The sequence below is a fragment of the Vidua chalybeata genome, chromosome 2 (assembly GCF_026979565.1).
Source record: "Vidua chalybeata isolate OUT-0048 chromosome 2, bVidCha1 merged haplotype, whole genome shotgun sequence".
Lineage (NCBI taxonomy): Eukaryota > Metazoa > Chordata > Aves > Passeriformes > Viduidae > Vidua > Vidua chalybeata.
The window spans coordinates 3768612-3782780 of record NC_071531.1 but is presented as its reverse complement, the minus strand read 5'-3'; the positions used below and the strand labels follow the sequence as shown (position 1 = coordinate 3782780).

At 43.0% G+C, this 14169-nt stretch overlaps 1 protein-coding gene across 1 annotated transcript in view; it reads left to right on the top strand.

Moving 5' to 3' along the window:
- DSCAM (DS cell adhesion molecule) overlaps positions 1–13664 on the top strand; it is a 446344-nt gene extending 432680 nt beyond the window's left edge. Inside the window, exon 33 of the mRNA XM_053936664.1 lies at positions 12678–13664. Within this exon, the coding sequence (XP_053792639.1) occupies positions 12678–13021 (344 nt within the window). The 3' untranslated portion in view covers positions 13022–13664. The remainder of the gene's footprint in view (positions 1–12677) is intronic.
- Positions 13665–14169: the final 505 nt, after the last annotated feature.

Below are 14169 nucleotides of genomic sequence, written 5' to 3'. Positions count from 1 at the left end.
ACAGGGGTGCTGCAAAATCAGACCCCCAATTATATTTTTGTCTCTTGCTAATCAGCAGTAAAAAGAACCTTTGCTTATATTTGACATTGCCCTTAAGGGTTTGTTTGACTTGGACCAGCAATTTCTCTACCTGATGTCCGAAAACAAGTTCAAGGTCATTTTTGACCATCCCACCTCCTCTAAAGTGGGGAGACATCACATGAATGTAAAACCCCTGAAGGACTAAAGCATCCCAAATGTGATCCCAGGGAAGAAATCTCTCTCAGGGATCTCTAGTAGATTTGGAAATCCACTTAAAGCATCCCAAGATTTTATATCTCAGAACTTCCTCCACAAACTTTCAGCTGGTGAAAGGAACCACTTTGGAAAGAAACCTGCTTGTGAGTGGGGACAAATGGCATTTTTGGAGAGGCAGACTCTGAAAAAAAGATTTTCCAGGGACTGATTTCACAGCCATGAAGATGTCAGGGACACCCCACTCTGCATAGGGGAACCTGAGTGCTTTCTGGGTCCTTCCACCTGCACAAAGCAGGGGCTCCCCTTCTCCCAGCCCCTGCTCCCCTGGAAGCACTTTCCTCCTGCTGTCCTTGTGTTTTCAGCTGGTGGGCAAAGAACATTTCTCTCCTCTCCATTTCCCCTTGGCCCCCATGTCCCAGAAGAGATATGGCCAGCTGACATTGCCTTTCAACATCAGCTCAAGGCCAGGCCTGCTCTCAACCAAGCCCTCACCATGCAGATTTGGATGCTTTTTTGGGTTTTTACAGCTGGGAACCTCAGTCCAGCAGCCCGAGTCTAGCCCTTAAACCTACTGCATATTAACTAGGAAAAAATACTGATTTAACCTCTCCAGATTTGCTGTAAGATCAGGTTCTCTCAGGTTTTCAAATGTCTTAATTAGCATTCTTGACCCAATTTAGAAGTTTCTCACTGTTTTGACTAATCCTGATGATTGAACAGCAAAGCCTTAACATGTAGACAAGCCTTGAGCTAAAGAATGCAAGTAATTTATTAAAAGATTTACAAGGGTCCCTTAAATGCAGTCTGATATCACCTGCAGTGCCTAAATGGTGTTTTAAACACCCAAGTCAAGAAACAAATCTTTTCCAGAATTCAGTCACTGCAGCTAAAAATAAGCTGCTTATCATAATGAGAAAAATCAGAACCAGGCAGCAGTGGAAGGCACAGTATTTTTCCAATGTCAGCCCCATAACCTGAGATGTGAACTCTTCAGCACTGCCCTGTGAGTTCAGGGGTGAAGGAGTCCCTTCCCTCTGACACAGTGACTGGAGTCTATTTAGGGACTGGATTTCTGTTGGAAAGCTGCTGACAGAGCTCCACCGGCGTGGCCGTCACTGAATCCGATACAAATCCGGCCATGGGGGATTCAGCAAAGGCTGGGACTCTTGACAGCTCACCTTTAGCCTCCTTTCCCCATGCCTGTTATATTATCCTGACTGAAAATGGGGAATAATTCCACTAATTCCATGGTTTCCAGATCCAAAACTGAATTTCTTGAAGATGCAGAGGAATCTATGTATCTTTCTCTTGTTGTTGTTCAGAAATCATGAAGCAAAGTACACAAAGGCTGAGATATGGGTTGTTTTCTGTTCTGGTTTTATATTTGCACTGTCTGGCTTCAAATACAATAGAATATATATGAAAAAAATATGAATAGATGTACACACACTGTATATAATGTGTATACAGAACAAAGAAATCACCATCCTGACTCTACAGTGGGAGACCAAGATCCAGTTTAAAGAGAAGTACATAAGGAGACAAATCAAAATAAGCAGCTGGAAAAACAGAAGGACAAGCACAGAGTGGGGGGAAAAAAACCTTCTTGCCTACACTTTGAACAGCAGTAAATACTCTTAGCATGACTGTTAATTGTATATACACTTCTGTGGTGTATCCTGAAATTACTCCCCTAGATGAGCATCTCTAATGTTTCCATATTAAATCCTTTTGTGTATGGAACACCTCTTGATTTTCTGCTGCACTGTTGGAAAAGCAGGAGGATGTCACAAAAGATAGACTGTGCCATTTGCGGCTTATCCTAGAAATGGCACATCAGTGATGAGAGGAAATTGCCTTTATCTTGTCTCAGGTTTTATTTCTGTGCAGTATCAGGAGCTTTTTCTCCTTCAGCTGGGAAAAGCTGAATGTTCTGCAGGGATGAAAACCATTTAATTCTGCGTTTAATTTGACGTGACTACATACTTGATTTCGTTGGCTTTCGTTTTTATTCTGGTGGATTTGCAGACAGGAAGGATCACAGTGCAAATTTTTAACCATGCCAGTACAATAAAAATGAACTTAAACAGGTTCAGATCAGAAGCTGAAATATTCTGGGTTCAGAAAGGAAAATGGTATCGGTGTGAATCTTGAGTTTAAATAGGGCAGCTGATCAGTTACAAGGTTTCTGTGCAATTGTGATGTGGAAGTTCCATTTTAGGCACTATAGGAGATGTCTGCAATGTAAATTCAAGTCATTGGTGGTACTGGAACAGGTTTTCCAGAGAAGCTGTGGCTGCCTCATCCCTGGATGTGTTCAGAGCCAGGCTGGAGTGGGCTTGGAACAACCTGGGATAGTGGAAGGATTTGAAACTAAATGATCTTTAACATCCAACTCAAACCCTTCTGTGAGTCTGTGATTAAAGTAATCTAAATTATTTTTTTTTAATTATTACCAATGAATCAGTGATACTGGTGTTAGGAAGAGACTTCTTAATTAGAGGAGAGAAACAAGTGGTACCAATTCCTCAAAGACTCTGTGACAAGTGTGCAGCAGCAAAATTACCTTTTCCTGTTGCTTCCTAATTTATTCTTTATTTTGATCCCAAACTGTGCTGGTTCAGGATAGTCTTGGGGGTTTTATCCCATTTCTACCAGACTAAAATTTGCACCTTAAGGAAACCTTTAATTTTAGTTTTCTAAAGTGGCTTATTTGCTTTGTGGTACATATATATATATATATATATATATATATATATATATATATATATGTAAAGGCTGCAGCTCTTAGACTACCCATCCCATGTTGTCTGCAGCTTTAGACACATTTGACTGAGCTGTAGTTACTGAAGAGTTTTATGCCTTAAGCAAGGATTACATTTATCAGTAAATTTTCAGCTACTTTCTTGTTCTTACAGCTGTAACTTCAATATTAAATTGTTAAAACTACCAGCAGAAGTTCCAAGTCAAACCAAAGATGCTGTGTCCACTTCAATTAACACAACAGATATTTTAGAACATTTCTAAGTGTCCCTAACTTGAACCTCACTTCTACAAAAACCAGATTTTTAATTTTGAAAATGCCAAGTAATTTCACCTTCACAGTGTTGGGACACAGTATGTGTGATTTTTGCTATCAGCCAGCCCAAGGCAACCAGCAGCAGGGGTTTCCATCCAGACAAGAACAGATCCAGCCCTGCTTTAAGGTCCTGGCAGACATTTACAGGCATTCTTGATTTAATTAAGTCAGGCTCTGTCATTTCCCTGTGCCAAGAGGACCTGAGTGTAATCTGAGCTCTACAGGAGAGCTGGCACTACCACACCTGAAAATGGAAACCAAATCTTACCTGCAAGAAAGGTCATGCTTGTGCTCTTCTTGGAAATTAAAGCAGGAAATCATGTCACTAGAGAAAAAAACTTTAGTTTTTAACAGTCCTAACCTGACTGTAGTGATGGTCTGTGCCATCCATGGAAGAGCTGTATGTGCTTTAAAGCACAGCTCTGCAGATGGATTTCAGTATTGAAATATTCAGCATCCCTAATTTAAATGTGAGAGCTGTGAGAACCCCTGGTCCCAGGGGATTAATTAACAAAAATGCAGTGCTGCACCTCGTCAGCACCACTCGGGGGATTCAGACTAATGCACTTGGGGAGACTGAGTCACAGAAATTCCCCCCTAACTCAGCAGAGAGCAGGGCAGTGCTGATGTTGGTTTTCCTGCTGTAGCCAGACCTGCCCTGCTCTATGAGCAGCGTTTTTGCTCTCCTGTTGTTGTGGCATGGTCAGGTTTATCCCTGAGTTCACAGGAATGGCTCAGAGCCTGGATGTTGGAAAATCCCAGCTCTACAGAGACACGGCAAGTAAGAGGCATTTTAAAAGATTTTATTCCATTATCAGTCTTGTGGAAGGGTGAGACACAAGAGATGTAAAACTCAACGCCATTCTAGCAGAAGCCAACCTATTTTCTGGTTACAATACCTTAGAAATGTTTTGCAGCCTATTGGCTTTTGCCACACAGTGCTGCTAATACTTCTAACACCACCTATTATTTTGAAAATGCCAAATGATATCACCTTCACAGTGCTGGGACACAGTGTGTGTGATTTTTGCTGTCAGTAGTCAGCAGCAGGGGTTTCCATCCACACAAGAACAGATCCAGGCCTGCTTTAAGGTCCTGTTACTAGGACCTTATAAATAATTATTATTTACCTGTTATTTTACCCCACATGATCTTGCTACAATGCATCTTTCACAGTTCTAATTCTCCAAAATATCTGGTCTTTTTGCAAGGCCATCTTTTGAAACTTGTTTTCAGTTCAACCTCTCTCTCAACCATGGCATCTCTATTCCACAGCCTTCCTAAATCAATACACCTTATCTCAGATTTTTCATACAGATGTGCAAGGCTGTGTGAGTTTTCAGTCAGGTTTTGAGAGTCCTTTACAAATCCGTTTCTCACACCTGGAGAGGTCAACAGAGCAGCTCCTGCTGATTCCAGTGAACTCTGAAAACACCTCACCTCTCCAGCCTCTGTGCTGACTCCAGGCTCCCAGGATATCTCAGGAATAAACCTGTTTCCATGGAGCCACGATCGATTTAACCCCCAGCTGAAAGGGATGTGCAATTGAACAGCTTCTGTTCACTGCACCCAGGACCAGCAAATGAGTTCTAAAAGTCCAGCCTTGCTAACCAGGGGCACCTCGCTGAGGTTTTCAGCATGGTTTTCCAAGTTTTCCCAGCCACTGGGCAGGAGAGTGCTGTCTCAGAACATCCTTAAAAATGCATGAAGCCGCTTGCGTGACAAGGCGCAGACGGAAAGGGAGCACTCCTGGCCTTACCTTTTCTGTCACCATTTCATTATTTATTGACAGATTTGCTGACTTTAGTCCTGGAGTGGGTATTGATTTACATGGTGAGGCCTCTTTTACATGTTTTTATAACTTAGACACCTCATTAAATCCAAGCAGGAAGGGATCAGTTGTGCAGGTGCACCAGCCCTGTGAGGCTGGACATCCACATGGCTTATCCATAGGGTCTAAATATATCAGACCCCTGGAGTTAATAAATTTTTCCTTCCTTGCTCAGCTCAGTGTCAGAGAAGCCCTTAAAAATCCATCAGTTCTCCTTAAAGTTACTGCTGGAAAGGACAAAGCATCTGGCAGGCCTTTTGAAAGTGCAGCACTGTGTAAGAGACCCAGGTTCTGCTTAGAGAAATGCAAACCAAAAACGTGCTTCAATTCCTGTTCCATTAGATCTTCCAGGAAGAGGTAACAATGTGATAATCAAGGTTCTTGCCATCCTCTCAGGCAGCTGCACAGTCTGTTATGTCAATGGAGTTCAGATGGATGATCTCAGTTCAACTAAATCAGTCATGCTTTTGCTTTAAGACATCTTGATCAAAGGCTTTTTCTTGGAATCAGAAGGCTTAAATCTAAATAACAAAATGAATCACCTTTTAAAAAAGAGAAAAAAAAATCCACATTAGTTGGAATCCTCATTTTCAGTCACTTAAACCTAATCTCCAGTAAGTAGAAATCAATTTAAAGTCTTGCTGAAATCAATAAAGCCAGTGATTTATAGCAGTAGCAAATTTGGCTCTTGAACTACAGATTTCCTGATAGCCTAAAGTTCCTTAAGAGATAACTCCAACGATTGTAGTCAACAGCAACTGTTGTTTTTATTTTGCTCTGTGAATCACAGCTGGTATTTTGAGTATTTTTATGAAAATGCCAGTTCTAGCAGACTGCAACATGAAACATTTAACTAGGTGTTATGGATCTCCAAACCATCCATGAGGGTGCAGTTTTTGTGTAGAAAGTTATAAAGCACAGCCCCGCAGGGGTGACAGGGAATTCTGATTCCTCCAGCTAAAAATAGGAACATTTTTCACCTAAACATTTTTCACCTAAATAGGTGAAAAATGTAAACAGCATAAGGGTGGGGTGGTTTTCTGCCTGCTGAAACACAGAGAGAAGCACAAGAGGATGTGATGCTGTGGGTCAGAGAGCCAGGAAGGGCAGGCTGGCAGCTGAAATGAGTCCTGCATTCAGTCATTTTAAAAGTACCCCCCCCCCCGCCCCAGATGCTGAGCACTTTAATCATTTTTCCTGGGCACCTGAGCAGAGGTTGAAGCTGCTCTGGAGAAGGGAAGGGCACGTGCCTGCTCTCACAGCAGCTTTTTCACTAATGAGGAAGCTGTGCCCTGTCTCCTCCTTCCTTCCTTTCCTCTTCTGCTGCTTGGCTGTTCTCAGACCTTCTGCCATTTATTCTGGGTCACCTCAGAGGATTGTTAAATCCAGTTTTTGTCTTGAAAAAGTGGCCTCAGCAGGAGCCTGTGAGCTCCTGAATGTGCTGATAATGGTGTGCTCCTGTCGACAGAGAGTGAGCTGAGATTCTCACTCATATGGCCAGTCAGAAATTTGCACACGGGAATTCCATCTCCATTTCCATTACTGATCAACACTGGCTCTAGAGAGAGGACCCCTGGCATTCAAAGCACTCTTCAGAAAATTTTAATCTCTACTTGTGGCGTTTTGCTGCAAGAAAATAAAAATTATCCATGGAATTGGGAAGGCAGCTCCACACTGAGCAGATCCTGGGACCTGTATCAGCCAAGCAAGGAGGTGCAGGACTGATCCTCTTCACCCCACCCTTCCTGGCTGAGCAGGACACAGGACCAAGCTAAGCAAATAATTGGCTTTATTGCTCATTAAGTGTGCTTATCCCTGGTGCTGCAGAGCCCTGCAGGTGAGGGGATGGTTGCGGCGCAGTGCGGACACGAGATGGACGGGGAGGGAGCACCAGCAGGTTTCCAACACTGACAGCAGCAATTGTGAGAAATGTTACTGCTGCTATCAGCCTGGCTTCAGACCAAGCTGCTGCTGTCCAAGAAAGCTTTGCCTGCTAAGTTTTTAATGGTGTGTCAGTTCTGGATGTGACAAAGGCCTCTGAGCATCACTTACACTCTTTTTTTCCAGCAAACCTCTCACCTTGTCCTTGCAAACCCTCCACTCTTTCCTCGTTTCTAATGCAAGTTTTCCCTTATAGGCAGTCTTTGTCCTCAGAAACAGCCTGTGAGTAGCAGCAAGGGCTTCACTGATTTATTTACTGTGCTAGTGAGCTGGAAAAACCAACTCTAATTTTTTAATCAGCATAAACCTGAGCTTGGAACTACGTCAGCAGCTCTGTCTCCTTTGCTTCCTTTCAAAGGAAAACACAACATCCCATCAGTGCTTCCCCTTCCAAAGTCAGCACAAGCCAAGAGGTGCCCAACAGAGTGGGACTCCATCTGCACAGCACTTTTACACCCCCAGCACTGCACAAGGTCATAATTTTCTCCTAAATCAACATAATTACATCAGCACCTTGCCTGAGCTAACAGGGCTGTAGGGACTCAACCCTGGCATGGTTTCTGATCCCATGGAATCATCCCAGAGAAATCTCTGAGAACTTTTTTTCAGCCCACTCACCTCTTGAAGCAGGATGTGTGAATGCCCTATTCAAGCAGTCTCATCCTTTACCTTTGTTAAATAAAACACCCTGTCATGGTCACCAGCTCTGCTTCTCAAAACTTTCTGAGATAATCTCTCAAATAGCACAGAATTTCCTCCACATGGCAACCAAAACTTGAAAACCCTCAGGCTGTCACCCTCAGTGATGGTATCTCTTTTGGAGTGTTGTGAAGACAAATTGCTTTTGCTTTAGTGGAGGTTCTCATTCATGAGAAAATGCATAGACCTCTCATGTAAAAGCCTGGTAAGAGCATCCTTTTTTTGCAGTCTGTGATGATCCTTGTATTGAAAATAGCACAAATCCTTAGAATTTTGTTTTTTATGGAGTAGATGAAAGCAAAAATAAAAACACCATGCAAGCTCTCTGGCATTTGGAAGAGGAATGAGGTAAATCTTTTGGGAGAAAGGAGTGCTTCTCAGCTTGGTTTAGTTCTGCAGATGAGACAGCTATCTTGAATAAAATCCAAGAAAAATTCAGCCCTGCATGTAGCCTGTCAAATTCATCCCAGCCCTTCCCACACCTGAAGCTGACCTCTGGAATATGGCTAAAAATGTCTCTTGTTTTTATTGCCAAGTGTTTTATATCAGCTCAGTTGTACTGAAATAAGGATAAATGATTTTTATTCAGTGTCGCATTAACTCAGAAAATACTCCCTTTTTGGTAGAATGTGTTGCTTATCGTAAATATCACAGTAAGTGATTTTTAGCATTTGTTTACAAATATTTATTTGAACTAACATTTTTTCAATGTACTATCCTAAATAATTCATTAGAGGGCTGGCCATTAAGAAAAAAAAAAAAAAAAAAAAAAGACTGAGGTAGCTCTGGCTTAAATTGCAGCATTCAGATTTGACTGGTTGTTTATTATTTCTGTACAAACTCAAGGTTCTTATACAACAAATTCTCCTTTCTTAAAAAAATGCAGAATCACTGGAAGGTCAGGGTGGGAAGGGACCTCTGAAGATCATCTAGTCCAAACCCCATTTTTAAAAATGCATCAGAAAACTGCAGTTTTAGAATGTCTTTTGTACTAATTAAGCCAAAATGCATGAATTATTAAACATGCTCATTTACAGTGCTCATGCACTTGAAAGGTTTGCTTTCATTACTAATAAGGCACAAACATAGCTGAAAAGAGGTAATTAGAGCATCAAAGGCAATGAACCGTCCTGAAACTTCATGATGTTTTGCCCAAAAAAACATCATTCAGCTGAATAGCAAGAAACCAAAAAATGCCTATACTGTTGTGTACAGAGGACAAGAACCAAAGTCTTCCCAAGCAGCTCCAGAGATAGAGCAAGGAGCTTTTTTTCTGCTCACAAATACATTCAGAATTGATGTAGGAATGGCAAAGGTGAACCCCTGTGGTTACATTTCAAAGATTGTGTTTTCAAGTCAGAAACCCATTAGTTCTCCTAAATCAAAGACTTTTTTTTTTTCCATCCTGTGAGACCGCTTCAACCCCAGCACAGAAGAAAAAGTTCCATGCTCAAAATTTTTCTTTGCCAGTGATTTTAATAATGTGCCCTGTTTTACAAGCAGTTGCAGGGAGAGATGCTTCTTGCAGATGAGAAGGAGCACTGACGCTTTTTATGATGGGAAAATGTGTACATCACATCAAATAATGAGGGCTCTGCATAAGCTGTGTCAGAGATTGTGCTTTGAGTACCCAGCTTTGGAGAACAAGTTACACTCTGTGGTTTCTCATTACTGAAATCCTGCTGGAACTTTGCCCCCAGACATTTAGAAAATTGCAGTAAAATGACTGCATATTGTTTACACAGATTATTGACTATGCTTTCTTATGTAGATTTAAGGAGGGGGGGAAAAAGGTCTTTTTTACATAGCTCGGAGCTCCTAAATACACTTGAGAAATGTCTAGACAGCAGCTTGAAAACCAGCCTCCATCTCTGCAAGGTTCAATGCTCATCTATTTCGTAGTCCACTGATACCCGTGGCTCTCAAGAAGCAGCAAGGGCACAGAAGCAGCACCGTGAGGTACCCACGGGGAGCTGCCAATGAGCCACGCTCCAGCTGCTGCTCCACACCAGCTCCTTGCTGGAAAGTCAACCAAAAAAAAAAAAAAGCAGAAAATGCAGTAGAAAGAGGGAGTGGGTGTAAAATGTCTTGGCTGGTGTTAACAAGGCAGTGGCAGATCCTCACAGGCAGTGTTGGGTGTCAGACACCTCTGGGAGAAGGCCAACTGTTGTGGGAAATAGAAACATGGAGTGGTTTGGGTTGGAAGGGAGGGCAAAGATCATCCAGTGCCACCCCTGCCATGGCAGGGACACCTCCCACTGTGCCAGGCTGCTCCAAGCCCCAGTGTCCAACCTGGCCTTGGGCACTGCCAGGGATCCAGGGGCAGCCACAGCTGCTCTGGGCACCCCGTGCCAGGGCCTGTCCACCCTGCCAGGGAACAATTCCTAATTCCCAATCTCCCATCTAACCCTACTCTCTTTTAGTTTAAAGCCATTATTCCTTATCCTATCACCCCATGCCCTTGTCTGAAGTTCTTCTCCAGCTGTCTTGGAGCCCCTTTAGGCACTGGAGGGGGCTCTGAGGTCTTCTCCAGGATGAACAACCCCAGCTCTCCCCTCCTATCTCCTCAGCAGAGGTGCTCCAGGACTGGGTTCAACATAGAACATTTTTCCTCTTCTGCTGGGGCTGAGGGACCCCAATGGAGCATGGGAGTGGGAGAAAAACCCCCCTTTCTGACCCCAGCAGTCTCTAAACATTCCTGGCAAGAGAGGTCATCACTTTGGCATTAGAATTAGTTGAAAAGCTCTCACACCTGCTGTTGCCATCTCCGAGGTGCATTTTGCTGGCCCTGACAGTGAAACCCCCACACCTGAGGCAGCCAAACCCAGCTCCTCCATTAGACAGAGGGCAGAGGCAGATGTGGGGAGCATCACTCTCACTCCTACACTCCTACCTCTCTCCCACTGGGGAGGAGTGAAGTAGGAACAGATATCATTTTCCGGGATATCGCAGTGCTGCACAAGGCACAGCCACAGGGAGCAAGTGACACAAGAACTTCCCATCCTGGCTGTCTCCTCCCCTCGTGGGGAATGCTCTTTGGAGCAAACCAACCCCCCTACTGCATTTTGGAAGGACCTGGACTACAGGAGCAGAAGAACTGATGTGACCAAGGGGTCTGGGTGCCAAGGGGACAGGGCAGGTGCTGGACAGCACGGCTGTGCCCACGGGCAGCTCGGCTCAATGCCTGGGGAGAAGTGCAGTGAGTTGGTGCCTCCCTGCTCCCATGTCCATGTCCTGCTGTCCTTCACCCCAGCAGCAGCAGCAGCAGCAACACTGCTGTCTCAGCTGAAACAGGTCTGACATGCTTGAATTGTGCTTGGCATGAAAGGTACTGTAGGAGAATCAGGCAAACCAAGGAGTAAAACCAATTAAAGTTAACACCACTCCTTTTTCAAGAGGCAATCAGTGTGATTATCATGACAAACCTCCCCCTCTCCCTCCAACTCCACGGTGTGTGTCAGGCTCATCTTGAGATACTCCCATCTTACTCCACGGGGGTAATACACCACATGCTGTGAGCCTGTGCTGGAGATGCATCCAGAAAAAAACATATGGTGTTAGACAGTGCCTGAGGGATTTCTATAGGAATAAACACAGGTTCTGGCCAAATGCAACTCCTCAGCAATTCTCTGTCTGTGACCTGGAATTACAAATAGACAGATGCTGTTGGTCTTTTACTAAGACTTGCAGTGCCTTGACTTACGTGGGAAAGCAGAGGACCTGTTTTATTTTAGGTCATTGGACAGCTTTTAGCTGGGCTAGAAAGAACAAAATTGTTACACATTGTTTTGTTATGAAGAACTGCTTTCCTGGTCTGTTGTTTATGCCACTGGCACAGGTCAGCCTTAATTTCTCCTGCTGTAAATAGCTCATGGAGAGCTACACAGGTGGTGTGGTGCCAAGAGTCTCCTACTTTAAACATTCAGGATGCATCCCATCTGTAGATGAGGCTCTGGGTTTGATATCAGCCATTAAGAAAAAGCAGGTCCATACCTGCACAGATCTGTAAAGAAAGGAAAATACTGTTCTGAATGCTCCTGTTACTGTGCTTTTTTTTTTCATACATAGGTGACGTTACACCATCAAATATTTTTAGAAGAGAATGTCATTATGAGCCTGATTGCTTCTCATTTCCTTGAAGGAACATCATGAATGCCTAACAGTCCCAGGAGTCAGGGGAAATAATGAATAAGAGGTTTTCTTGACAATACAAAGCAGAAAGTTGATGCAAGAGCTCAGGTGCCAGTCCCAGTGGATTTTGTTACCACAAAACCAGCAGCATCTTGGTGCTCACAGTGGTAAAAAATTATTAGTGAATTAAGCACAGTGGTTGGCAGTTAAATTTTGTTATATGAGGACAAGAATGTTTCTGTTTTATTCAGAAATCTCTTGAAGATTACAGCCTTAATACTCTTGCTTCAATTTAAAATAGTTTAGTCATTCTACTCAAGACTGGGGCTTGTTAATTAGAAATGTGAAGGTTTCCATTTAAAATGGAAAATAAAAATTGGAAAATTACTGAGCCTCCACATTTTCCAAGTTGTTGACAAAGGAAAACCAAAACCTTTTCAGATTTTGAGAAAAAGCTCCTGGTCTTTTCATTTTATCTCCTTCATGCCGTGAGTGCATGTAAAGAACACTGCGCTTCTCATTCCATTGTGAAAACAAATATTTGGAGTGAATTCTTGTGGATCTGCCCAAAAGGAATTTGTTGCACAATTCTGTAAATCATAGCACAGTAAATAGCTGACAAATAATCTATCAATCATAAATTCTGATCACAGATCCTCCCCTTTGGGGGCCAAACCAGCTCGAGTCGCTCCCGCCAGGTGAGCGCCACGCAACGCGCGACCCGAAATAAAGACTCACTTCTCCCTTTTGCCTCCCCAGGTGATCTCATGCATTTGCCACCCTACCTTAGGATGGACTTTTTGTTGAACCGTGGCGTGCAGGGCACGAGCAGAGACCTGGGTTTGGGGCAAGCCTGCTTGGAGCCACAGAAAAGCCGAACCTTGAAGCGTCCCACCGTGCTGGAGCCGATCCCCATGGAGACATCCTCCACGAGGGATGTCCAGTCATGGCAACCTGGTGCTGTGGCAACGTTACCTCAGCGAGAAGGAGCTGAGCTAGGACAGGCTCAAGCAAAAATGAGCAGCTCCCAAGAATCCCTGCTGGACTCGCGGGGCCACTTGAAAGGAAACAATCCCTACGCAAAATCTTACACCCTGGTATAACGAAAAGAGCATGGCTGGACAGTGGCTGTAAATATTTACACTGAAAAACAAAACAAAACAAAAAAAAAAAAGTCCAATGAAAGCTACCTTTTTTTTATTGAATTCCAATATTTATAATTAAAGAAGAAGATTGCCAAAATATTTGACAAAAAAAAAAATAATAATATGAACGACAGACAGTGCAAAGACTCTCTTGCTTTTTTTCTGTCTGAGTGTGAGCTTCATCTGACTGGACATCTGAATTTTTGGGTAAAAGAGTCCAGTTTTCTGATCTTCACAAGCGTTTGTGTTTTTACTGATTTTCTACGAAGTGCATGGAGACTTAACAAAAACATTTTAACTGGAAGTTCCATCAGACAAGATTTAAAAGGGAAAAAAAATCACAAAAAAAAAAAAAAAGAAAATCACCCTCTTTGTGAATTCAACAGGAACATTGATTTGGAAAAACAAAGTCTTTTGTCATGTTTGCACTTTTTTTTTCTAATTAGAAAATGGGTCCTTGATTGTTCTTTTTTTGTTGTTAATTAGGATGAGTGATGTCAGTGGAGTGAGGAGATTGATTTGGGTTTTTTTTTTAAATATTAATTTAATGAGACACTCTTTGCATTTTGTCTATGCGAAATAAAAGGGTCTTCTGCCTTTATTTGTGATGTCTGCTTCCATCACCTTTTGCTGTGGTTTTCCCAAAGTGTGATAATCATGTCAGTGCCATCCACTGAGTAATGTCTTCTGTGCTTTGGGAAAAAGGAAAAGGAACTCAGGGGCCACATTTTTGGAAAAAAAATGGGGTTTACTAAACTTTTTTTGTTACCATGGGGCAAAGAGGCAGAAGGGTGCAAGCACTGAGTGCTCTGAACCAAACCCACCCAGGACTCTGAGCAGTTGGTCCATCTCACACCAGGAGGCTTTGGTTCAGCTTCAATATTTTTTGGATCAGAAGAAATGCATTGACGCTACTTTACTTCCTCCTTAGAAATGGATCTTTAGTCCATTTGGGAGCAGCTCTTATGGAAATTCTTTGCTTACGTAAGGACTGGGGTGGAAAAAAACCGACAACTTTTCCCATAATAGGAAAAATGGGAGGAAAAAAGTTATTCCAGGTCTTTCTCTAGAGGAAAAAAAAGCTTGTTACGTGGGAGCTGTCAGCT